The sequence below is a fragment of the Hippoglossus hippoglossus genome, chromosome 9, assembly GCF_009819705.1.
Source record: "Hippoglossus hippoglossus isolate fHipHip1 chromosome 9, fHipHip1.pri, whole genome shotgun sequence".
Taxonomy (NCBI): domain Eukaryota; kingdom Metazoa; phylum Chordata; class Actinopteri; order Pleuronectiformes; family Pleuronectidae; genus Hippoglossus; species Hippoglossus hippoglossus.
The window spans coordinates 8,813,653-8,840,174 of record NC_047159.1 but is presented as its reverse complement, the minus strand read 5'-3'; the positions used below and the strand labels follow the sequence as shown (position 1 = coordinate 8,840,174).

The 26,522-nt window shown below is 41.3% G+C and overlaps 3 protein-coding genes across 10 annotated transcripts in view; 2 read left to right on the top strand and 1 right to left on the bottom strand.

The window, feature by feature from the left end:
• Positions 1 to 6,481, bottom strand: part of fbxl17 (F-box and leucine-rich repeat protein 17) — a 217,676-nt gene extending 211,195 nt beyond the window's left edge. For 2 of the 3 annotated variants that reach the window (XM_034596587.1, XM_034596588.1), the window contains exons 1-6: positions 6,280 to 6,459; positions 4,401 to 4,903; positions 3,183 to 3,581; positions 2,892 to 3,014; positions 2,344 to 2,601; positions 2,039 to 2,170 (exon numbers count right to left, since the gene is read on the bottom strand). In XM_034596587.1, coding sequence (XP_034452478.1) covers positions 2,039 to 2,170; positions 2,344 to 2,601; positions 2,892 to 3,014; positions 3,183 to 3,581; positions 4,401 to 4,883 — 1,395 coding nt within the window. In that variant the 5' untranslated portion in view covers positions 4,884 to 4,903; positions 6,280 to 6,459. Of the gene's footprint in view, positions 1 to 2,038; positions 2,171 to 2,343; positions 2,602 to 2,891; positions 3,015 to 3,182; positions 3,582 to 4,400; positions 4,904 to 6,279 lie in introns of all 3 variants that reach the window. The other variant, XM_034596586.1, reaches the window with a different exon arrangement.
• Positions 6,482 to 7,785: 1,304 nt separating this feature from the next.
• On the top strand, positions 7,786 to 12,043 carry prxl2c (peroxiredoxin like 2C). The gene is made up of 6 exons (XM_034596606.1): positions 7,786 to 7,968; positions 8,927 to 8,995; positions 9,909 to 9,962; positions 10,524 to 10,629; positions 10,731 to 10,865; positions 11,336 to 12,043. Exons 1-6 carry the CDS (start codon positions 7,786 to 7,788, stop codon positions 11,464 to 11,466), a joined length of 678 nt encoding a protein of 225 aa, XP_034452497.1. The 3' UTR covers positions 11,467 to 12,043.
• Positions 12,044 to 12,756: 713 nt separating this feature from the next.
• Positions 12,757 to 26,427, top strand: cdc14b (cell division cycle 14B). 6 transcript variants are annotated; one of them, XR_004615043.1, is made up of 16 exons: positions 13,719 to 14,020; positions 14,186 to 14,276; positions 15,341 to 15,416; positions 16,055 to 16,147; positions 16,247 to 16,323; positions 16,927 to 16,993; positions 17,084 to 17,234; positions 17,322 to 17,552; positions 17,648 to 17,786; positions 18,346 to 18,511; positions 18,614 to 18,711; positions 22,180 to 22,366; positions 22,918 to 22,965; positions 23,050 to 23,169; positions 24,034 to 24,202; positions 25,735 to 26,423. XR_004615043.1 is itself a non-coding variant. In XM_034596595.1 (16 exons), exons 1-15 carry the CDS (start codon positions 13,954 to 13,956, stop codon positions 25,265 to 25,267), a joined length of 1,617 nt encoding a protein of 538 aa, XP_034452486.1. In that variant the 5' UTR covers positions 13,750 to 13,953; the 3' UTR covers positions 25,268 to 25,309; positions 25,735 to 26,426. The 6 variants fall into 6 exon arrangements, 5 of the variants coding, with proteins under 5 accessions (XP_034452489.1, XP_034452488.1, XP_034452485.1 ...); XM_034596595.1 differs by lacking the exon at positions 22,180 to 22,366 and adding an exon at positions 25,244 to 25,309 and having other exon boundaries at positions 13,750 to 14,020; positions 25,735 to 26,426; XM_034596597.1 differs by lacking the exons at positions 13,719 to 14,020; positions 22,180 to 22,366; positions 24,034 to 24,202 and adding exons at positions 12,790 to 13,131; positions 25,244 to 25,309.
• The last annotated feature ends 95 nt before the right edge of the window (positions 26,428 to 26,522 follow it).

The window sequence follows — 26,522 nt, the reverse complement described above, 5'->3', positions numbered from 1 at the left end:
AGGAGAGGAGAGGAGAGGAGAGGAGAGGATGCATTTCACATTAATGTAATGAAATAACAGTGGAGATAGATCCTCACAGTTCAAGAGGTGTAATCACCTATTATATATACAGCATGTGATATAATATTTATAATTACTCCATGAAAGCCAACAACCCTGTATCATTTGATGGTCTAAATGAGTAGAAAATCTAAATAGAAACTGGAAGGACATATACCTCCACCAAGGCACAACAGTGCCCTTAAATTCAACCAAGATGAAACAAATGCACATACTCATAGATATCAGTTCACTTAGTATGTCTTTTTCAACAAGATCTATATGAATTAATATAGTGTAATCTTGCTTACAAACAAATACACATACAAACCAACCAACAGAGAAAAGGACAGGGGTGAAATCATGACCTCTTCGGCGGAGGTGAAAAACAACATTATGTGTTTAGTCACATTTTTGAAGCCTCAGTGCCAACACATTCAGCCAAAGTGATTTGCAAATTGTAAATATAGCCACTTTAGTTCAAAGCAACTCAATTAAGTATATTTTCCTGAGAAGCTGAAGGAGAGAGTTTTTCAAGCCATGAGAGAGAGAGGAGAAAATGCACTCTGAGAAACAGCATTTAAGTGTTTCTGGCATGACTCACTTTCTGGCAAACTTAATGACAATTTTAGGCCAAGCAACCACAGCTCCTAGACATAACAACTCCCATATAAGCTCGGGCAGTTTCTCTCCACACTAATGACAGCGAGCTAAAATAACTGCTGTGATCTCACCTCGGAAAAATGACTGAAATTGATACTGCTGCGCTAAAATGTTATCAGCGGCAATATTAATCTCTCACCTCGTGATAAATGCTGATTTCATACACTATTTAGTTGATAAATAGGGTTTTAACAAACTTGGCTATCGTTATTAACTTAAGTGGACTAATTTATCAAGGTCATGATTACTCACGGACTGCAAAGAAATGTGAGGAGCGGAAAAGAGACAAAAGTGTTAGTGAGAAAAGGAAGATCTAAATAACAGGGGGTCACAGACAGATGAGCCAAACTTGTGCTCTCGCTCTGTATCAGGATCCACCACTAAGTGACCAATACAGTTGAAGAGGATATGTGGTTCGGGACTTGGTGGAAAAATGCACAACTCAGCATTAGCATCAACAAGCTGTGGTTTCCAAAAAGAAAGCAGCTGGGAGACAGTTTTCAGAAAGTGGAAAACAGTGACATCTAGTTGTAGTTTGGAGTCATATTTGTTTGTACCTGCCAGAAGTTTGGTGGGAGGGAAAAAAAGTGAAAAGGGCAGCTCAGCTTTCTAAGGTCATGACCGTGAGGACGTATAAAATAAAAACAGGCTGTGATGAGATTAGCCATTAAACTCATTGAGGGAATTAGTCTGCAAACATGTGTATAAACATGGTGTTAATATGAGCCGCATATTTCCATGCAGACATTAACGAGTTACAGTAGTTTCAATGAATATTCTCTGAAGGTTTTATGCACAAAAGGGAAAAAAATAACCTGTGGACATTTTCTAACCCTGACTTTTTAATTTAGTGAAGAAGCTGTCTTTCTTTTTACTCTTCAAGGATTGCAATTTGTACACGCTGTTTACAACATAGCCCGTGTACCATAACCTATGATGTAGTTTGATGCACTTATAGCAGCTGCATACATATGTCTGCCAAAGCAAGAGTGAGTGAAAGAGGAGTAGATTGACCAGTTCTCTAAAACAACAGATTCAAAGCTTACAGCTGGAGGGAGTATTGAGCTGAAATCGTACATGAATTCTTAGCCTATTAAAAAAGGCAAGAGACAGGGCCACACCACTCTGCCAATATTCTTATAGCCCCTGAGTGATGGTAGTATAAAGCTGAAAAGAGCTCCTATGGAGAGCCTATACGAGGTGAATGCACCCTTGAAGATTTTTCAAATTGCCACACAGAGACACACTGACACTTGTGTCTCTGAGCAGAGACCCTGAGGCAAAGCAGGGAGAAAAAGCACAACGCTGAATATATGACCAGAGGTGTTGGACCGACCTGTTTGTTCTCTTGTAAGTAGAGTCTCTGCAGTTTCTGACATCCTCGAGCCAAGGCCACCATGCCCTCATCTGTGATACTGTAGCACTGACCCAAGTGGATGTCCTTCAGCTCGCTGCAGTGCTCTCCCAGCTGGAGGCAGACAGGAGAAAATCATTGAGTGTATGTAAAATTAAAATACAGGAAAACTTCACCTGAAGCATTTTATTGGATTCTTACTTCAGTTTTCAATTGGGAATAAAAATAGTAGGTAGATAGGTGTATCACAGACAAGCAAAGTCTCCATCCAGGTTTATAATGCTCACTTTTTTTAGTGCATCATCGGTTAATTTGTCCTGGTTGCCCACGTGCACCTTCACCAGCAGAGGGCAGTGTGTGGCCAGGGCTGACAGGGACATGTCACCCAGCTGCTTGCAGCGATAAGCTGTGTACTTCTGCAGGCCGGGACAGTGAGAGGCCAGGGAGGACACCCCATGGTCATGGACCCCTCTGCAATCTGAGATGTTAATCTCTGTCACATTCTGCCTCCGAGAAGCTATTTTCACCAGCAGATCATCGTTCACCTGGGGAACAGGATAACACAAGGGGAGATGAAGGTCAGAAGAAACTAAAATAAACTTTTCCTTGTTATGAAGGTTAAGGAAAAGGTACAGAAGTAGTCAGCTTTTATCTCAGAAGTTATTCTTTCTGTAGGTAAGACACTGCAGCCTCTCCTGCTCACCATGTCCAAGCCAGAGCTAAAAATATCAACTAAATTTCTAAAATGTAAAAAGTGAACGACTTTAATGAACTTAGTAAACTTCCTAAAGTCAATAGAGTCGCAGATAAAACATGCACTGCCCTGTGTGCTTACTTGTTGTAGGCCACTGAGGTCGATTTGCTTCCAGAACTGGAAATCCAAGCAGAGGTCCCTCCAATACTTACAAACTAGGGAGGCACACAGGCAGCGCTCCTTCACCGTCAAGTGGGAGAGCACCTGAGAGGAGGCAAAAGAAGATAAACAGTAATGCACATAAGACAAACCATTCAAGAACCATTCAGATGCTGTGGCTCATTTGTGAAAAAGTTTTAAAAAACAAACTTAGTACGCAGCAAAGCTTTGGCTTAATATTTTAGCATATTTTAACTCTTTATGAACTCTAACCTTTAGAAGGATGGAGGAAGGCAGGTGGTTGATACTTAAATGGTCAGCAGCGTCAGAACTTCTCGCCTGGCAGTCGTCGTAATTATGCAGGGAACCGGGGGACGTGTCCGAACTGTGCGGCAAATCAGCACGAAGTCCTAACCCACAGCAGCCATCAGCAGGTGAGGAGGAAGAGGAGGAGGCAGAGGAAGAGGAGGAGGAGGAGGAGGAGGAGGAGGAGGAGGAGGGAAGTGGACAGAGGGGAAGGTGGCAGTGGCCAGTTTCAGAGTTTGAGGAGGTCTCTCCTCCGCCTCCCCCCACTCCTCCATTCTCCAGCCCTCCGTCAGGGGCAGCGAAGGCACAGCGCGGCTGCTTACAGGGGGTGCACCTCTGCACCTCTGAGCACTTCCTCTTACACACCTGCACCCAGACACACACACACACACACAGAGACACACACACACATGTCAGGTGAACCCAGATTTTCTTCAGTCAAGTCAAGTCAGGTTAAATGAAAAAGCCTTTAATTACAGTTTGAAGAAATCTCACATCAGCCATATGGGCACTTGGAACAGCGAAAACAAAACAACACTCCTGACTTCTGCCTCAATGAAAAGAAAAAAGTGCAACAAGTCACTCGTAACTGCTGCAATTATGTAATTACAACTTGAAAATCAAGGCTACATCTCACTAATATGTTTTTGTTTTAAGGACAAGAGATTTAGCTCCATATCAGAGATAATCTCTGTCCAAACCCACACATGCATATCAGCGACCTTTCACGTAGACTAGTCATGTGAATGCCGATGTAAACAGGAAGCAGGTTGTCTACTCTGCAGTTGGTTGCTTTGTTGAAGAAAATACTACAAATTAAACTGTTCAGACCTGGTATTAAAATCTGTCTTGAGAAATCTGATCACAAGTGGGCTGCATAAAGTTTGTCTGTTCACACACAACAAATGATGTTGTTTTCACCTAGTATGTGTTGCAGTGTCACTGTGTTTGTGATTGAGTCTGTGTGTTGCCACAAGCGAGAGATAGAAAGAAATGTGGCAAAATGCATCCCAGTCCACCTCTGAATGTGGTTTGAGTGATTAAATCTCAGGACTCGTTCATGGTGCATTTGGGTGCGTTCAGCCCTGAACTTAGAGCTGACCTCTTGTGATCGGACGGGTGTTAATACCATGACGGAACAGGGACTTTGAAACAACAAGGTGCAGCACCTCCCCAGCTCCCTACCATCTCAGTGTAGTCGCTGGTGCAGCCAGGCACAGGTATGGGTACGGTCACAGTCACCCCAGCGGTTCGAAACAGCGCCGGTGGTGGAATCAGTTTTGCAGGGACAGCTGATAGGAGGCTCCTGCCTTGGCCCTCCCAGATAGATAGCTCCCTTGGCGACAACAGAAACTTGGAGCAGTCCTCAGGAGATGCGAGTGTTGCGTATCGCTCGGCAAGCTTCGAGGCAGCTACTGCTCCGATGCCAACTCCACCCACACCAGGGACACTGATTCCGGTGACACTGTTGAGATGGCAGCCGCTGCCGTTGACACCGACCTCCAATTGGTTGCTGTCGTCGTCGAGACTGCTGCTGTTGCTGTGGACGATGAAGCACAGCATGCAAGGCCCCTGCAGGAAGCAGTTCCTCTTCTTCTTTTTTCTGTGATGCAACTTGCGTGTCCTCTTCTTCAGACGGTAACCATTTTTCGAGAGAAGATGGCCCATATAGATGATTCAAGAAAACTCTGGAACAAAAAGAGTAATAAATTCATTAGCAAATTCATCTGTATGAACGTCAAAAAATGCAGGACTGGCTATTAATGTTGGTGTTCATACAATACCTGGGTTTTTGTACTGATAAAAAAGATACTATTTTCAATACCTTACTTCTTCTTGCTCAACACAAGCAACCGTGCAACAACTTTGGCAAAACTTTTACTGGCAAAGTTATAGTTAAAACACTTAAACAAGGCCTCATAAAGTATTTGATTGATGCTAACATATATTTTGTAAATGATATGTTCGCACATTAATTTTAACACCAAGTAAGGAATATGGTAAAGTTTGTCTGGCAAAGCTATTCTCTGAAATAAAAATGAATAGATGCAAAAACACAAAAAATTCATATACAAGTATTTCTCATCTCTTTCATTTGCTATTCTTGAGGCAAAGCGAGTTTCATCTTTGCGTTTCCCCACGTGTAGATTAGTTTGTAGGCTAGGAAATCTGACTGGTCCCGAATTCCTTCTGTAGCCTGACAGCAACCCCAAACACACAGCCAGCATCATAAAGAATCATCTTCAGTGACAAGACGAACAAGGAGGACCCCAAAGAGTCCTGATCTCAACATCATGCCATCAGTCTGGAGTTACACAATCAGACGCAAGACTCAATCCACAAAAGAACTATGGCGCTTGGAACAACCTATCTGCCATGTACCCTTATATATTGTGTGAAAGTGTACAACATTATCCAGACCAGAGGAGCTAGATGAATCTGTGACTTGTGGCCCCTCAGGGTTTGGGGACATTTAGACAGTCGAGCAGTTCTCCAGCCTTGTCGGTGTGGAGCGTGTTCCAGTGTTGTTTGTTACCATGTGTGTGGATCATATCTCAGATTGCTCACCACTTGTTTTCTTACTGTCTACTGTGAGTTAATCAGTATCACTCTCTCATGACGCTAATCAACAAACCTATTACAGACGTGTTCGAAACCACCCCATGGGAATTACATGATCATACCCATCACTATGAGCCTCATTTGATCACCTAGGTTACGGCACAAGGTTCCAGCTACTGTTATTGTGTTACTATACAGCATCGAGGCAACAGCGACGGTGCATCGTCTGGTTGACGAATGAAAACACAAAGATGTAAACAGTGAACAGGTGGGCAAGTAGCACACATACACACACACAGCAGCCTGGACGTTGTGTTTTACATGGCGACAGGTTCACGTCTCCACATTTGCTCGGACATCGCACGTACACCTCAGTTAGTGCTGGAATACAGAGACACGGTGCTAACCCGGGTCAGCTCTCTCTCTCCCTGGCTGTCAGGCTAGCTTGCTCCATCACTGGAAGCTACGTTAGCTGTAGCTCCGACATGAAAACACGTCTCACCACTTCACACGGTGCTCCCACGCTCCGCACGGTGCTCGCATACTACTGCTCCGCTGCACGGCCGAGGTGAGCGCTGACGGGTCCCGGCAGGAGAGGCGCGGACGCGGGTGGGGGGGGGGGGAAGCCTGCGACTGAACCAGCGAAGCGGTGGCTCTGCAGCTGCTGCTGCTCCGGAGGAAAACACTTCCGCACCCAGGGAGCTGCGCGAAGGAAGCCGACGAGGGCGATTCGTAATTCGAGATTGAATGTGTTTATTTTGGATATTTATTGACACACCGGTTATATCAGTACAGTCATGTGGGGGGAAACATTCTGGGAAGTGCCATTCAATAAATAAAGTGGTTAATTAATAATGGTGGAACACATAACACAGTATTTTAATAAAATGTGTGTTATATGCAGTAATGCATTAATATCTCTCGTTACAAAGCGAAACAAATATGGTGAAAGCTTGAATATCTAAATACTACACAGTCATTGTACGTGCTCTTGTAGTGTGATGTCTGTGCAAACAAATGTTACACCCAAAAGTCCTGCAAGTACAAAAGTGTCAACATTAAAATACACTCAAGTGACAGTTTATTAGGTACATGTACGCATAACAAATTCAGTCTATTTTTATTAATATTATTAGTAGTAGTAGTAGTAGCAGTAGCAGTAGTAGTAGTAGTAGTAGTAGTAGTAGTAGTATTTATATTATTATATTGGAATTGCTTCTGAGAGGTGTTGAGGTGACTGTTTCAGCATTTGTCCTGCCCCCATTGATGGGTTGGACGAATACATAGCTTTTTTAATCTTTTTAAATCTGTGAGCTCCCCAACTTTATGGAAGTTCAACACTAATTTGCAGAAGTATCCTTATAATTGATCACTTTACTCCTTGATCACTTTAAAATTAATTAGTGAAGCCCACTAGCACACTCAGCTACGTGTGCAGCTGAGTGTCAGACAATAGCTGTTACTCACAAAACATAAAACCACATAATTACCTATACAGAGAGGGGGAGTGCTTGTTGCATTCAATACCATTAAAAAGTTAATGTTAATGACAATATCTATCCATCTATTTAACTATCTATGTATCTATATCTATCTATCTATCTATCTATCTATCTATCTATCTATCTATCTATCATCTATCTATCTATCTATCATCTATCTATCCATCCATCCTTCGTTATAAGTGACGCTTTGTAAATACTGTCTCGTTCTCTCTCTCTCTCTCTCTCTCTCTCTCTCTCTCTCTCTCTCTCTCTCTCTCTCTGTCTCTCTCATACACACACACACACATGGGTCTACGCAGCTTTCCTTATGAGGACTTTGCATTGGGTGAATTCCATTCATTATGAAATCAACTGTTTACACTGGAGAAGGTCCTACACACACACACACACACACACACAGTCCGCACATGGGCGTGTGTTTCCACCACAGTAGCAGCTCCTGCGGGCAGCTCGGCTGCTCCCAGAAATAGTGTAGAGAATCCAGGAAGCCTCCGAGCAGAAACATGGCTGAAGTAGTTTCACCAGTAACTCGACAAGTAACTAAAGGAAACGTGGAAACATGGAGCCAGTGTGTCGATGTCCGTCTGGAAGAAGTGGAGGATTGTTTAGTTTACGACCGACACGGAGTCTCTGCTCCTTTCAAGAAGTTATACCAGGACAGGAGGGCAGTCATAATATTCCTGCGGGTAGGGGGAACATTTCTTTTGTTAGGTTTAACTTTACTGATGAGCTGAAGGCTCATAAACTACCACGATGTCCCATGAGAGGCGGAATAAACTGAGACTGAGACTCAATGGAAGATGTGTGTGATCCGTAGTTTGTCAAAACCCGGTAACAACAGCCGCACTTTGAAAATAGATGAGCGTCTATTTATTATCTTACGGTAAAAGTCCTTGGGGCAGAGAAAAGGCAGGAGACAAACGTTGAAAGTTTAATGACACTTATTGTGGACGTTTGATTTGATGTCCACACAAGACAATAAGAAGTATAATGAAATGAAATATTATTGAAATTATTGCACTCATAACTTGCTCATATTAAATATAAATTATAAATGGTTCTTGAGAGGTGACATAGATATTTCACCTCATTCTTGTTAGTGGTGACCCCCACTGTCTCTCTGTCAAGTTTCAGGAGATTTGACTGTAGGATTTCTGAGAAAATTAAAGGCAAAGTTGGCTATTTTTTCATTATGGAACTCAAAACATGCTCATGTTAAATAGTATTATAAAAAAATCCTTGCGATGTGACACAAGCCGACTTTGCCTTGAATTCCATTAAACATACATAGATACAATATTCCATTTCATACTTGTTATTGTCTTGTGTGGAAATCAAATCAAACTTCCATAATACATTTCATTAAATTCTCTCTGGCCTTTTTTCCACTCCAAGGACCTTTACCGTAAGACCATAAATAGACGCGCATCAATTTTCAAAGTGACCATAGTTGCTTGACAGATGCCCCCAACAACTACTGCCAATGCTAGGATGGACGTAGAGGAATGGAGAGATCATGTCTATAGGTGAAGACAGAAAACTAAACATTACATATAGGTGCAAGATGAGAGCTCTTAAATGTGATGTTATATTTCATATAACTGCAAACTGTTGACATGACGTGTGCTGTGTATGTCCCTGTAGAATTTCCTGTGCTACAGCTGCAAAGAATATGTGGACGATTTGAGCAAAATACCAAGAGAAGCACTGGAGGTAAGAACTGGAGAATGAATGCAATGCAACCAATGTTGTCCAACCTGAAGTGTAAATATAGATGTTACTGTCAACTCTTAATGGAGCTGGCCCTGAATATATAACAGACATGACAGGTCAATCTGTTAGATCTCAGAGATCACTGGGGAGCGCTCAGCCAGTGGTAACCAACTTATTTATTTATATTTTATTTATTATTTATTATTTAATGTATTTATATCTATGTTATCTTTATTATTTTACTCCTTTAATATATTTTTCAAATTCTATACAGATTTATCCTTTTTATTTCTTTTAATCTCTTTTACTCTTCTATTCTGCTCTTTTTAATTTCTTTTATTTTGCTTAAACTGTGCTTTTTATTTTTAATTGATTTATTTTAAAGTATCTCTGTGTTGTTTACAACCTCTTAAACTCTGGTGGGAAAGTGGTCGTTATTACAGACTCATGTTAGCATCATTAAAACCTGCCTAACTTCATTTTAAGATCTAGGGGAGATGTTCAAGTTTTCAAACATGCCAAATGTTTGTATTTAATGATGCACAAGATACATAGAATAGTTCAATGTCATGTTCAGGTTGCAACATTGTGCATTTGAATATGTCACATTATACGAGTTCAACCTAGTTTTGGAAGAAACACAAAACAATAATTTGTTTCCGTCAGACAGTGAGGGAAGACAGGCTTTTTAACTTGTGTCTATATTTCAAGGAATTTCAGGAGTCAAAGAGGTGACAGAGAACAATAGCTGCTCTGTTAGAGTCTTAATGTCTCTCTGCAGCAGCTTGAGTCTATCTGTATGAAATGTGCTTTCTAGATAAAACTGCCTTGACTTACTTAGTGACGGCTCAGATAAATATCAGCTTAAATGATTGATTCTGAACAATCCAAACTTTGATGTGTGTTGTTGCAGGATGCTGACATTAGGCTGATTGTGATTGGTCAGTCTGCTCATCATCATATAGAGGTAATTCATTTAGGGTCAATAGACACAATATCACATTGTCCCACAGATTTCTGTCCTTCTGACTCTGTTTGTCAGTTTCCACTTGTTCTATATTATATAAGTGTCTCTGCACATTTCACACTTCAGATGATTTATTACTTATCAGGTTTCTGATGCAGCTACCGACATGTTTTATTGTTTTCTGGCTTTTTTATCCCCTGATCCTAAAAGAGAAACAACTAGAATGACACTCAGTATAGAGCACAGTCCTCTGCCAAGGCCCAACAGAATTTAAATTCAATGAATTATTCAACGAAAGAAATCAACAAAATGATGGAATATCCCACAATGTTAAAGGAAGTGGAAAAATTCCTGAAGCCGCCCCCCGATCTGGATCCGCACCAACATGTCTTCCTTGGATCAAACCCCACCTCTCCACAAAGTTTCATGGGAATCTGTTGAGTCATTTTGATGTAATCCTGTAAACCAACAGACAACAGCAATATTAATTAATTACAAATAAAATAAATGTTGAACTCTGACTGTACACACATGTGATATATGTCTCTCTTTCTCTCGTAGCCATTCTGCTCGTTGACAGGCTATCCTTATGAAATATATGTGGACCCGCAGAGGTGCATTTATCAAAAGCTTGGGATGAAGAGAGAGGAGAAATTTACAAACTCTGGTAAAACAATAACACTATTTGGAGGCAGTATGTGTGTAAACTTACACCAATGTGGTGATTCATGAATAATAGCTTGTGTGTGTATATTTCTATGTCCTCAGCATCTCCTAGTCCCCATGTGAAGTCTGGTGTTTTCCTGGGCCAGATGAAGAATATATGGAGAGCCATGACCAGCCCTGTATTCGATTTTCAGGGTGACCTACATCAGCAAGGGGGAGCCATCATTGCAGGACCAGGTACATATTTGTTTACTATTGTGGAAGTGGTAAAGGGTCCGGTTCTTCTCAGGAAACTGTGGTTTGACACATATGGCTTCTTTTCTCATTATTATATTCACTTTTCATTCATTTATTGGTTGGTTTAGACACAATTGATTGATTAGGTTGTCGAAAACCCACAAGATCTATCTTGTGATTGTTGAAGGAAACAGAAATCTATACCATTTTTACATTATACCACATTGAGATCTTTTGCATTACTAATTACGATGATTTAACATGTTCTCGCTCTGGAGAACAGTCACAATCTTTTTATTTAAGATAATTTTTTAGGCAGTTGTCTATTTGAGAAGAGACAGACAGGAAGAGAACCTGGAGGGAGAAGTGGTATGACTTGCAGCAAAGGTCTTTGCACACTGCTCATGTGGCCTGTGCTGTAACCGTCTGGCCACCAGAGCACTCACTTTCCCCTCCTCTCCTCTCCACAGGCTCTCAAGTCCATTTTTCCCATTTTGACATGAACCACCTGGACCACATGCCCATCACCTGGCTGCTGCAGCTGGCTGGAGTTCAACAGACTCTGGACTTCAGCGATAAGCCAAAGATCATCCATGTGTAGCCATGTGGCCGCCCGAGAGAGTGCTGTGCCACCACATCACTGTTATTATCACACGGGGACACATGCTGCTTGTTTAGTTACATCATCTTTACATACTGGCATATTGAACTAGAAGAGCTTGGGCAGCATCATTCTCAGTAACAGGTATTTGTGTCCCAGTGATTCTGAGTACAGTGTTTATCATTCCTGTGCGAGGTCCTGAGGTCACAATCTTGAATAGGTCTGATTATTTAATTTATTTCTTTAACCAGGGAATTGAGATACATTATCTTTTTTATTTACAAGAGAGACTTGGAAAATTAAGAAGTGGAAAATTAACAAAATTACATAAAAACACACATCACACAAACACACATAATAACACAACAGAAGAAGACCTGAAAGACATGACAGTTTATGTTATGTTGTAGGACAGGGCAATAAAACAATATTAATATTAATAGCAATATAAGTTTCATCAATAGCGAAATAACAAAAGTCCAATATACATCTATTATATTGCTTATGCATTGTGGAAGCACAGCTCATAAAGAAAAGTTTAAAACCACAACCATCACTCAGGAGTAAAAACAAGTCTTAACTTCTTTAACTAAGAAATAATAACCTAACATTTATCATGATAATAATCAATATCGACTGATATGAAATGTTTAATCTTGACGTGCTATTTGGATACATCGCCATAGTTGAGCGTGATCCTCATTGTCAATCTTTTAAATAGTAGTTTTAGTAGAGAAAATGAAAATAACTCAAGGTCTCCTTACTGGCTTTTTGCAGAATTTCCAGTCACATCTCTTGGGCTGATGAACTGGGAAATGTTAGAAAGTGAACTGAGGAAACTCGTTTTGCTACTGAAAACTACGAGATGGGATGAAAAGCTTGTAAAATGAACCTTGGGGTGATTTTGTTTTTGGTCTTTCTTGCAAAAATAACACGGGTGAGTTTATAAGAGGGGTACACATGCACGACTGTTGTCAGGTAGGAATACACGCAGTGCGATGTCTCATGTTTTGTAATACTGTTGGCACACTGGTGACCTAGATATTAGGCCTTGTCGCATCCCTTCCTTTTTATACCCACTGTCTTCATTTGCTCAGTATTTATTACACTGTAAATAAAGTTGAACTGCCACACCCAGGCAACATTGTGTGTTTATTCCCATGCATGTGCAAAATGATGGCACAGTCACATGTACTGAGCAGCACAGGACTACAATCCACACACAGCTGCTGCTGCTATTGAACAGCGAAGGGTGGGCACTGGACATCTAATCCTCATACGTCACATGCAGGGGCTGCAGAAAGCAGAAACCTGCCCCGGCTCACAGACGTCACCACCGCCGCTGGAGAGGTTGGATCAGGCTGCTGTGTCTGTGGTTGACAACACCGATACACAAACACAGATCATCAGCTGCACGGCGCCAGGACCATGCCACGATAACCCAGCGACAGAAACTGGGACAATACGAGTCTCCGCATTGCGAGGGGAGGAGGAGGAGGTGGGACTGTGCTGCGGCTGCACCACAATGTGAAGGGAGGCTCTGAGGAGGAGAAAACATGAAGCGCAAGAGCGAGAGGAGACGAGGCGAGTCGAGGAAGAAGCGCTGCGCCGCTCACCGCGGCTCAGAGGCGGGGCCGAACTCTGACTTGTACATGGACATAACAGGTAAGCGGCCGTGCACGAACTTGTCAGATGTGCACGGGTGCACGCAGCGGCCGGTGCACGCGCAATATTGCGTTTCAAACAAGCGAGGGTGCGAGAAAGTCTGATTTCTTGCAGGGTTTGTCATAATATGGCGACATCTTGTGTCCCCCTCTATCGTGTGTGTGTGCGTCGATTTAGCTTTTAAAATCTGTGCTCTGCAATAGTTTCATTTTAGAGGAGGGAATTACACCAGACATGATGTTTTATAATCGTGTTTGAGTTATGCATGTGCACAAAGGTTGATCTGTGCATTCATTACATAAATATAATTGTTATTGTCGTTATTATTGTCGTTTAAAGTTAATTATTTCACCTCCTGCGGCGTCTTCCTGCTTCTTCTGGAGGAAGCTCGGGTCTGAGGGAGGGGCCAGAGTGGAGATCACGCCTCTGATTGGCCGAGGGATCGTCTTAGCAACCGTTTGGGCAACGTTCCCGCGGCCTATCGCGTGTCTCGCGTGCAGAACTTTAAACAAGAACGGGGCGCGACCGACAGTACGCTCCTCCAATCGCGCCGCGCTCCACATCTCCCGCAGCCAATAGCGTCCCGCGGAGCATCCGAGGGGGAGGAGTCAAACGGAGGTCATTTTTTAGCAGTGTGCGCACTTCTTCTCCTCCTTCCTCCAACTTTCTCCTCGTCCACAGCGACGCCTCCAAATCCACGTCCGTTCTTACGTTCAACTTTTCAAATAACTTCTTACGATCTTCCCGCACGTTGCCAGTGTGAGTTTTTCGTACTATGCTCAAGTCCCGGTGAGTAAAACCAGCGTTTCTCTTCCACACGTCATGTTTAAATCTGCGGGAAAGATGACCGCGGACGAGGTTTCGCCGAGATGCGTCGAGTTCGTCAGGGGTAAGAAGCAAATACTCAGCAGAAGTACTTGTACACACGGAGGGAGTAGTTTTTTTTGTGTGGGGGGGGGGGGGGCAGACTTAGTACTCAGAGTACTAACAGAAGTGTGTTTGCATGACCAAAGCAAGTAAGTGCCTCTTTATCTGACCCCCCCTCCTCCCCCAGATCAACTGTACTTCGCCATACTCCACCAGAAGATCAAGAGCACCGCAGAGAGACACTGTTTCTGCATAGACGAGGAGTTGGCGTATGAGAAGTGAGTGGCAGGGTTTGATTCCCAACTTTGCATTTTGAACAGATCGTGAAGTGGAGTGGTTTTACTCATGCCCCCCCACCCCCCACCCCCACCACTGCACTGCAATGAAAGGCAATGCCAAAAAAACCTCCTGTTATCACTGCAGCTCTCTAAAAGACACCGATCTGCACCATCAGTGCTGCCTTCAAGCTTATCTGTCAATCACTGACTTTCATTAATGGATTCTGTGTTATTGTAAGTTTAAAACTATGTAAATACAGGAGAGGATCCAGGGGTGGGGCCATGCAGGGCACTGGCCCGAGCTCAAATCTGATTGGCCCCTGAAGTGCCCCGGTTCTGTCAGTATTTAAACAAACCAGGCACTTCTTTGAATGGAATAAAAGGCGATGCCAATTCCTTGTGGTATCACTGCAGCTCTGTAAAAGACACCGCCTGCACCCCCACTGCTGCCACTTGCTCATTACCTATTCTAACTTATGAGATTTTTAGTTTAGTGCAGATGCCACTGGCGTCCCTAGAATTTTCAAAATGACGTGGCAACTGACTATCTTGGGTTGGCCAAACAAAAACAAAAATCCATAACTGAATTTCATGTATGGATGTTTTTATGACGTAAATGTGCACTTTGCTAAATCAGTTGTAAATATAGTTTATTTTCAGAATGTCGTCTATTTTGGTGCACTGTCCTTTTTACTATCTACTTATATCAAAATAAAAGCACATTGCTACAGTGGCAGTTTCCGAGCTTGCAGGGGAGGGTAGATCTGCTTCAATGGGCTGTTGTTCTGGGAGGACAACACTGACCTTTCCAAGCCTTTTTTTTCCCCTGCCAGTGGTAGAAAAAAAGACTCCTTGTCTTCACAGCCTTTTGTGTTGTTCTCATTGACCCACTCTTGCATCGAATGCTTCCAAATATAGTCTTTTACTCTGTAAGTGTTTTTTCACTGTGTCAGTCTGATGTAGTTGATTGTATCTAATGAAACTTCTCCAGAGATCGTCGCCGGTTGCATAAATAGCTTCCCTGACACACTCCTTCTTTTCTCCTTTGTCCCTCTCTCCCTCAGCTTCTATGCGGACTTTGGTCCCCTTAACCTGGCCATGTTTTATCGCTTCTGCTGCAAGCTGACAAAGAAGCTCAAGGTAAAGTAAATCGCTGCTCCTAATTGCACTTCCTGGAATGGGTCGCGAAATCAAGGTCGATCAATATCTGTGGAAACGAACAGAATTAAGCAGGGTTATAGTCGTTTTACGTGCCAATTAGCAGGACATGTCAACTTTTCACAGTTCAGTTCATGTCCTGAATAATCCTTGTGGTCCGTTTATGCTATTGTTCCTCTTTGTTGTGGCAGTTTGTGTGGATTTGGCACATGATGTGGTCCTGGAGGCTGTTGGGCACAGATTTGGGCAGCTGAGGTTTGGATTCGGAGGATTCAGCCTCTCTGCAGCTCTAAAACTTAATTGTCTCTCGTGGGGATTACCCAGCGTAGCTTTTTCTTAGCTTATAAATACAGTTGACCGGCATTCTCCACACCATGTAGTGCTGTAAATGGGAAAACATTTCTATTCATAAGTCACATTTTCATCCAGTGTTGTAGATTGTCTTCCCACTGCAGCTGTTCAGCCCCAAAATACAATATTTAATGTTAAATAGCAGAGGTGGGAAAATACATGTCGACACGCTCATGTAATATCTACTTATAAGTTTGTATACTCTTTTGTCACATAAATAAATAATCACATGTTTGCTCATGTTGTTTGTAATTAATTTCGTTTCACAGTCTATTACGCTGTCAAGGAAGAAGATCATATTTTATACATGTGGAGACCAGAAAAAACAGGCCAATGCTGCTTATCTAATAGGCTCATATGCGGTAAGTAATGCACAAACCCAGGTTTCATATTTGTGAAATTACATTACGTCAACATTTAATACAAGCCGCACTTGCTGATTAGACATTTGTGTTTTGAAGGTAATGCACCTGAACATGATGCCAGAGGACGCCTACAGTCTGCTGGTTGCGAGGAATTCAACATACCTCCCATTCAGGTAACAACTGATTCGAGGCATCTAGGAATGAGCCACAACTGTGTCTAAGGACTTTGTTTACATGGTCACGCTTTTATTTTTTAAAGGCTGTTTCAAAGACGAGCAGGGTTTGTGTCAAAAATGCAAAATAGCCAGATTTATTTTAATTGCAAATTTAGCTTTGGGCTTTAGCATCCTTGGAAAAAACAAGCTTGCCATTATTACATACGGATTTTGAATCTACAGTAAAACTAAGTTGTACAATTTTAAAGATTTGTTAGAAAAATATTGCTGCAAGTCCTATTTTGAAATGTTGTAACTTGAAAAATATTACATTCAGAACAAATTAGCAATGTTCTTTTCCCCATATTGTTAAGTGCAGCACAAAAATAAGACTTCAAGATTACAAGATATTGAAGGCTCATAGGCCCTGGTGCCCTTTTACGATCACTGTTACTATAAAGTGCTTAAAGAAAAAGTATGAAAAGCAATAGAGCAAGACTCGTGAGGGAGATGGAAAACAGTTGAGACCATTAGCCGTGAGACAGCAGTCTGCATTCAAATTCAAAGGGGAAAATTAATTATTTCCGCTGAGAAAGACTGTCAGTGTAATTTGTTTCACAGAGACGCTTCATTTGGAAGCTGCATGTACAACCTGAACATCCTGGATTGCCTCCGTGCCGTTCAGAAGGTACGTCAGCGTTAGATTTACTCTATTTATTTTTCTTTCTTGCTGTGTCATGCACATAATGAAATGAACTCCCTCCCAACCGCCTGTCAGGCTCTGCAGTACGGCTGGCTGGACTTCTCCAACTTCGATGTGGAGGAGTATGAGCACTATGAGAGGGCAGAAAATGGAGACTTGAACTGGATCATTCCAGGGAAGTTCCTTGCATTCAGCGGACCTCATCCAAAAAGCAAAATAGAAAATGGTAATTGAAAAGTCCAGCCCAGATTTGTTTCTGGCTTTGTTTTAACACCTCCTAAACTCACTAGAATGTTTTCCTCTCTTACCTCAGGGTATCCTCTGCATGCTCCCGAGGCATACATTCCTTACTTCAGAAAACACAACATCACCGCTATCATCCGCCTCAACAAGAAGATGTACGATGCCAGGCGTTTTACGGACTCCGGCTTTGAACACCACGACCTGTTCTTCGTGGACGGGAGTACACCGAACGACAGCATCGTCAGGAAGTTCCTCAACATCTGTGAGAACGCAGAAGGAGCAATAGCGGTCCACTGCAAAGGTAAAGTTTCTGACCCGCATTTCCACTTCTTGTACTACACTTGTGACTCTAAACTAATGATGTTATAATGCCTTATCCCTTATTTTTACTTTCAGCGGGTCTGGGGAGGACTGGTACCCTGATTGGCTGCTATATGATGAAACATTACGGCCTGACTGCTGCAGAGGCCATTGCCTGGATACGGATCTGCCGGCCAGGGTCCATTATCGGGCCTCAGCAGAACTTTGTGGAAGAGTAGGTGTCCACTGAAGCAGGATTTTAAAAATGTCACCGATTTAAAATAGGGAAAGGCAGTGCAGTGGTTCACCCTGTCTCCTCAAAGCAAGAAGGTTCCTGGTTTGAACCTTGGTTTGCTCATGCCCTTTCTGTGTGGTATTTGCATTATCTCCCTGTGTCTGTATGGGGTCTCTGTGGGTAGTCCGTCTTTGAATCACAGCCCTGTGATACACTAGCAACTTATCCAGGGTCTAACAACCTTAGTTAACATTCAGAATATAACTTCCTTAAGATTTATTAATTTTGACAGTTTAACAGTCGTAAATTCAACTAATCTGCTCCATTAGAACAGTGTGGGTGTGGTTTGATTGATGGAGCTGGCAGCATAAGCAATAGCACAACTGTTGCCACAGTTAATTAAAATGTTGTTACGCTGGTTGGGGCAAGGTGCCATTGTAAAAACATAGGGTGTGAATGAAAGAGTAGATTTTATCTGAGAAATTAAAAATTAAAACCAGTGGTGTTACAGCAAGTACTGCAGGTTCATTCTGTGGTTTCTTGTGCTGTTGTGCCTCAGGAAGCAGAACAATTTATGGGCAGAGGGAGACGTTTTCCGAGAGAAGATGCTCAATGAACGAGAGAACGGCAAGGTGGCTGTCACAAGGATCCTGTCCGGAGTGGACGACATAACCATCAACGGGAGCAACAAAAACAGGGCAACCAAGAAAGAAGAAATGGATCTGGTGAGTTCTAGAATGATGCTCCAGGAATGTTTTCATGAATGAAAAAGTACCAAATGAACCATGAGGGCACACGTTATGTCTATTTATCACTTTGTTTTACAGTATAATGATGAGGAGGAGAGAAATGGCCTCACGCAGGGTGATAAACTGCGAGCACTGAAGAGCAAGAGGCAGGCCAGGTCGTCATCAGGCTCACTCACGTAAGTACCCTGGCAGTGTCGTCAGTCCCTCGGATCATTACATATATTATTACGTGTTATTCAAATCATTTATGATTTGGGAGAATTAGGATTTGATAATGACCAAGATGTGACCGTGCTTACTCAGGGTAGGCTGTTATAGTTTTATGATGGGTTTTAGTCATCTGTTAATGCTGATCCTTACCCACACCATGGCAGTTTCATCCAAATATCATTTATCTAGGAGTTGAAGAACCAGGCAGTATCCTCGTGATATTTCAATAACTCTGTTTTTTTGTGTCCTCTGGGGTACATGACATCACATGCAGATCAAGTCTAATGTAAATTATTCAGTTTTCATCTAAAATCAGTGAGTGATGAGGATGAACGAGAAGTCGAGGAGGAAGTAGGTCACATATGAAGACGCAGAGTAAGTTACACAGTTGTTTGGCCGACTGGATCAGAGTTATCAGATACACAATCTTCCAAAAATGTTGTAGAGGGCTGGATTTATAAAGGCACAAAAGATGTGGAACGTAACAGATACAACCCATGAATTAGTTTTACTGAGCAACTGTTCATAAGTAAATGTTCCTCTTTAGTCCAAAGGTTAAAACTATATCTCTGGGGAGAGGAGGGTAAAATACATAGGACAAATCAATGTAGAGCTTGCTAGTCACCGGTTTATTATGGCACATTGGCCTTGAGGTAAATGGGCCACTCATGTAAGCTTTACTAAATATTGATTGACCTATTTTGACCAAAAACACAGGGACAAGACAGTGTAGGTGTATTACAACTGTTGTGGACTAGAGTGACTCTAGAGCCACATAACAAAGCTCCCAGACAGAGACAAAACAATTCAGTCAGGATTTTAGGCATTAAAAAACTAAAATATGACATAGTAGGTCCTAAATACATTAGATTAGGTCTTCATTTTGTTAACATTCATTCAAAGCTACTTCCTTCATTAAATTGGTTAAGTTTTTAAGAGAATTGTTTTGGCAGAATCCATGTGTACAGTGTATAATGTCAATTATAGGGTAGTGTAAATAAATCTGGGACTCTGATTTTCATGTCATACTTGACATGGGTTTTAAATTTAAACCCTAACCCTTAAATTCCATTTGTGTAAACCAGCAGACCACTCTGACATATTACAAACACTTCATTAAGCCTTTGTCAACTAATTAATTACATTTTGTATCTCACACATTTATGTGTAACAAGCATATGAGGATGGCTGTACAACTGTAACATGTGACTAGCCAGCTCTTTAGAAACACTGTGTTCCAGCAGTACAGGGCTAATTCCCCACAGTGATCGAAACAGGAAGAACTCTAATAGATTTGTTTTGCCTCCCTGTCTAAAATAGATTCCACATCATTTGTGCTAATGTAAATGAAGCCATGGAAGGTTGTTAGTCAGCACGGCTGAGGATGGTTGACTGGCCTCTGCCAATGTACCCCAATGGCTTTGGCTTGTGTTGTCCCATGTCAGGCAGGTAGTATTCTGCTGCAGCCTCATGGGCACGGCGTGGCCGATGTGTTGCCTGCCGTTCAAAAGATAGAGAGAGAGGCAGAGAGAAAGTGGGGGAGAGGAAAAACAGAGAGAGGCTGGGAGGTTTTGTATAACGGAGGTAAGTGCACATCACTTCCTTTCTAGCTGACATCCTCTTCCTGTAGAGACGGTTGCTATGGCAGCGAATGGTATGGTTATAACAGTATGGCTGATTTGAAGTTGTTCTGTTTTTTGTTTTTTTTCCTTTCCGATGACGACGGTGTGAAGTGGATATGCATTTAGTGGATGCATTACATCGCCCGTCATTGCCTCATGGACACACTGAGCTGATCCGCTTTGATATAAAGACTTTTCCTCTCAGTTACACTAGAGGTCTCATGTGGAGCCGGCTGTACTTGTTAACAATAACAGTACCAGTGATTCAACTAATCACAGTTTTACATGAGATCTGGATTAGTTGGATAATATGTTTTTAGTGCATGGCTTGCACTACTGACTTGACAATTCTCGAGAACAAAAACTAGTAACGGTCTTCGTTAGGATTTGCAGGTACAGTATTTGTTTATTCTTTAGTAAAGTAGCTTAGTTGCTGAATCATAGGAGGCTACATCCACACTGCTATGTCAATGATCACGTGATATGCATTTTATGATATGTTGGGATTACTGAAACGGATCTAAAACGTTCATGTAGAAGGCGATTGCTTTAGTTTTAAAACCAAAAGAAGTCGTATGGATGTAGCCTAAGTTGTAGATGCTTTTGAGAATGGTGAATAGTACTTTTGTGTCATCTTTTCCTGAGGTGTTTTTATGAGATAAATTGTCAGCTTTAAATTGCATTGCTGGGAAGGTAAATGACTCCTGATCCTCATTCTGCTGTACAGGATTATAAAACATTACATTTGAGCTTCTGAGAAGGTGATGAGATGAAAGTGGGTTCTTATCCGTCCTCAGGAGGGAGTTGAGGCAGAAGGGAGATTTGCTTACTTTTCAGGCCGTATGCGTTATCAGGGTCTGCGCTGCTAGACAAACATCCAACCTGCAGCTGAACTTCACCATCTGGCTCCACTGTTTGTTTTACTATGTAACACTGAGCTGCATGTTGTATTCCAGTGAGAAACACAACAACTTCTCTTCACCCTGTCTGCCTTTTTCGTGCATGGCAGTAGGCATGAAACCCTGTGACATGCACGCATGGACATGCTTCTGTGTTCGATCTGTGTTTGTGTCTAACGTAATTAATGTCGGACCGGGTTCATTGTCAAAGGCCTGTTGTTTTTCCACTGCTTTATGTGACTGGATCAGTGTAAAAAAAAAACACACAACCCACCAGAGCTTTGCTTACTGCTTCAGGATCTCTGCCAGCAACTTTTTAAATTCCATAACTAATAATTAGAGCCAGTGATTAGAGATATTATTATAATTATTATAAATATATTAATGTAAATTAGGGCAGAATATTTAGTTCATTTGTTATCTTTGATCATGTATAACTTTTTTGTTTGTTTGTTTTTAAAAATTGTTTTTATTTTACCATAGATTGTATGTGATTCTATATCTACTATCAGTGTCATCTATCCCACAGCCAGTAAAGTTTATTGTCAGCTAAGCTGTAAAAGCACCTTGCACACTGTTAAAAATGTTTATTGGTTCTTGTATAAACTTGAATGTCAGCCTCTAAGATTTAAAAGCTTTATTTAAACAGTTCTACTTCACAATCTCCACATTGGTCAGATTAGTATGAGGCAAACTGCAAACCCATCAGAGAAAGTGAAGAACAAAAACTTGCTGACTGGCACTGCTGGATTCAAGGCTCTGTGAAAGGTATTTAATCTAATCCAGTCCCAGTGGAAAAGCAGAACATCAGAGGCTTTGTGTCCTACCCGGACGTCTCTTGTCTCTCTTTCCTTTTTTTTTTCCTCCCCTTTTTTCCATTTTGCTCTTGTTATTGGATTTGTCCTCCTTTCAGATGGCTGGTAGCCATGCTGCTCTCCTCCCTGTGTAGCCTTGCCCTGTGGTGGATTGTGTATGGCTTCCCTTCTTCCATCCTGCATTTCTGTATAGACGGGTTAGGATTTCAATGAGTTCCACTGCCCGTCTGCCCCCTCAAAAACCTGTCCTGCCCCCCACGTTCTGGAGCTCTAACTGAGAATGCTGTAAGTGAGCCCCCCTGTCTCTCCTCAATCCCCAACCCCCAAATCAGAAAGTTGTTTTTTAAAATCATCCTCTCTTTACTTTATCCTTTCTGAGAGCACAGTACATTTTGAGCCTGTTTTAAAAAATCAGAAAGAGGCTCCTGTCTTGTCCTTGATACTATTGATTCAGCACATGATTATTTTACACCATAGTCCCTCATTAAACATCATGCTTTGCTGTTTTTGTTGATTGCACAGTCAAAATCCAGAACCCCTCAAGCAGTTAAGCCGATGAAAATAACTGTATTAAAACAAAGACAAATCTCGGCCCTCTAAATTGTTTAGTGCCACCTGCTGGCTTTTGCTGGTACTCACCTGGCTTTACTAATCCTACTTGGCTGCTGAAGCTGCAGTAATGATCTGTGCCTAAGTCTAAATCTATACATTTTTTAAAGCCTTCTCGCTCATCTCCATACAGTATGTCCCTCCTCTCCCTCCACTGTGTCCTCTCATCTCTCTCTCTCTCCTTTTAATTGCATTTTTACCGTCGTGTTACTTCTCTTTTTTCACAGACAGGAGGAGAATAAGATTCACACCAGGTCGTCATCGCAGTCCCTGAGGTAAAGTTTGCAGTCAATGATCACACGGACGAGAAGAAAAACATGTCTGAGATTAATAATGACACTCCGCTCTCTCGTCTGCAGCATGTCCATCTTACAGGCCAGTGTTCAGAGCTGTAAGACCAACCCCATGGCTCTGTCCGACCAATCAGACAGCAGGAAGAGAACCAGAACCTCACTGCCAGCCAACAGTGTAGGAGGAAGGTATGTCGCTGGATTTCACACAGAGCATTCATTTACTAGAGTGACAGCCCTGATAGAATAATGAGAACAGCACAAAAACTACACATGGACAGAGTTACTTGGCCAATAAGAAAGGTAAAGCTTTTCTAGAGCCCGACCAATATAACGGTAGGCTGGAAAAAATGCTTTTTATGTTTTTAATTTATATTTAAAAATGTGGTTTGGATAATATAATTCTTTTCTTATTTCAAGTTCTATAGATTTGGTTGTATTTGTGTTTTTCATTCAAAGTTATTCATAATAAAGTTTGTGGGTAAACTGTAAAATATCAAACCTCAATACATTTCTTTGTCATAAGAGTTCAATTAAGACATCTTAAGAATCATTGCCTATTTTTTTCATTTATATTTTGGCCGATATCAGAATTTTTTACTCCCTAAGTTATCAAATTGGTCGGGCTCTACTTTTTTTTATCACTGCAGTTGGTAACTCATTGAGTTATGAGGTGGCAAGTGTAGTTTGAGAATTTTTCAATATTTACATTAACAGAGTTTTATACATAGTTGTTATATACATGTTTATATTGGGAAAAAATTATTAAACCCTGTGTTAGATATGAGTTGTACTTAAATAATACATATTATCAATTGTTCCGTTTTCTTCATTATTAAGAAAAATGTTGTGTTGACGCAATAACAAATGCATTACATTGTGTTCTGTGTGATTATTATTTTTTCATATTATTATTATTATTATTATTAGTAGTAGTAGTAGTAGTAGTAGTAGTAGTATGTGGAGTAGACACAGTTGAAAAGCAACCCAGAGGCTATAAGCCACTTGTGGAGCGTTGTGGAGAAAATTAACAGCTTCCCCTCTCTCTGCCAGCTCCCTGTGCCACACCAGACTGGTCAGGTCCCTAGGCAACTTGCATGTAGTGGCTGGCGACAGGGACCCAATGTGTTGTGAGCCATGCGGCAGCCATAGAGACGCAGCCAGTGCCACAGCCAACACAGGCACTTTCATCAACTTAAACATGGCACAGGTCCACCTGCAGGCAAGCTCCCGCAGACCCCACTCTGAGCCATTTGGACACTTTGGCATTTGCACACAAACAGAAACACATTTTTAAACATGTAATTTTTTCATGAAACAGGAAAAATGAATGTTTACTATCTGGTTTTAGCAGCTATGGGATGATCAGAGTTAAAAAAGAAAGAAACTGATAATTGGTGCTGTGTAAATTCAGCCAAAATCCAGAGGCTCAGCACTCTCACTCTTTCTCCCCTTAATGTTCATGACAGAGATTGTCATAATCACTTAATGTACTTAGGCTGGGATGCATCAACAGTCACTAAATGTTTAGACAAAATCAAATTGTGGTGAAGTTACAAACTGTCTTCAATCAGATGTTTTATCCAGTTAGGATAAACTAACTTAATTTGATTTAGAGCGTTTTCAAACTGATCTGACAGTTCAGACTTTTTTTTGATGAAGTTCCTAGAAAGATAAAAATGAGATTAACTTGTCTCAATTACTTAAATGCACATTTCATTTCATTAGATTTTTATTGTTTTAGGAAGTTTGTAAACAGTAAACATGATTTTCATAGAAATTATATAAAACCGTATTTTACTCAGATTTAACAGAAGTCAAACTTTTTTAGAATTTTCGTACCATTTCCCAGCTTTATACTTTTTATATTAATCAGGTTTGTCACAAATTTAAAATCTAAATCATCCATCATAGTTTATTTCAAATACACTTTAGTGGTTTGCCTTTATTTAAAGATGATGGTGCAACCCAGCTACGGTACTCAGATGTTGTACTAACTTCACCCACTTTATGTCCTGATATTGTCCAGGAGTGTCGATAAACTCCACCTGCCTCAGTCTTGCTGTTCTTCCTTCCAGTAGCTTTCTTTGCACGTTCTTTAAGAATAATATATTTCAGAGGAGGACTGGCTAGAGCTTCTCTGGACTCTGCTGCTCACTGTGTCTTCTGCCTCTGGGCCTGTTGTCACCACGTCACTGGTACTAATCTGCAGTGTTTCTCTTCCTCCTCTTTCCTTCTCCTTTCTATTTCTGACATGCAACAGACGCACTGCCTCCCAAGGACGTAAAACTTGCAGGTCTTTGCAATCAATTCGATTTTCCAGGCTATGGTATCTATCTCCACTTCACTTTCTGCTACATTCTGTATTGTAAATGGTTTATTTAGAATTGTATATTATGAAACATGGATCAAACGCATGTCTCATGCTTCATGAGACATGCGTCTGATCCATGTGCACAAATGGTGATTGCATGAAGGGAAGTAGAAGAGTGCTCTGAGAGTGCAACCCTCCGCCAAGTTTTAACCCCTTATGTTGCCATGTTAAACTCCAGGATCTGCCTGTGCATCCACTCCAAAATGTAATTGGTCATGTCCCTCCTCACAAAATTTCAGTAGATTTTCTGTTATCCTGCTAACAAACACAATGAAACATAACCTTGGCAGAGGTAAAAATGTTAAATTTAACTGCAATAGTATAATGTAAATCAATGAAATCCCCTCCACCCTCTAATGCTGGCTGTTTGTTTCCTTTAGTCACTCCATACCCAAAGCTAGAGCTCCTCTACTTCGGTGAACCTGTGGATCTGCAAAGCCTGATGAACTTCACATGAAATCCTTTGTATACAGCTGAACTAGTTTGTTGATTCTTAATTTTGAGGAAAATATTGGAACGAACTTTACCCGACATGTAATCGATTTATAGATTTGTTTTTTTAATTCCAAGTTATTTTCGCCTGAAGGCACTTTGGTTTTTATAGTTTTAACAGCATCATGAGACAAACTGATAGTTTTAATCATTGCCTGGTTGTTCCTATACTTTGAAAGCATGCAGTAGCAAACATCAGATTGAAATATATCTAGAAGACCGGCATGTGAATGTGTGAATTCAAGAGGTTTCCTCCAGAATACGCACTGTACAGCAGATATTCTGCTTTTTAAAGATGGATGCCTCACACAATAACGTACTGTGCACATTTGTACCCTTGTTCAATATCTGGCTCGTCTTTTATCCCCATCGTGTATTCAAAGCTTTTCAATACTGTAAATGTGTGATCATTTGATATACTCAGTTTGTATTTTGTAAATATTTTTGTACTATGTTTAAATCATGCTATGAAAAGTCAACAGTCCTAAAGGGGCCTCTATCTAACTCATTCTCATAATCGACAATAGAAGTTTGCTCAAAGCACAGAATTGGACATTTTAAATAAATTGTACCCACCAAGTTCCTGGCTGTTTGTCCTTTTTTCATCCAGCAGAGGACAGTGATTGTTTATGAATACCAAAGACAGCACTCAGACTTTAACTTCTTAACATTCCCC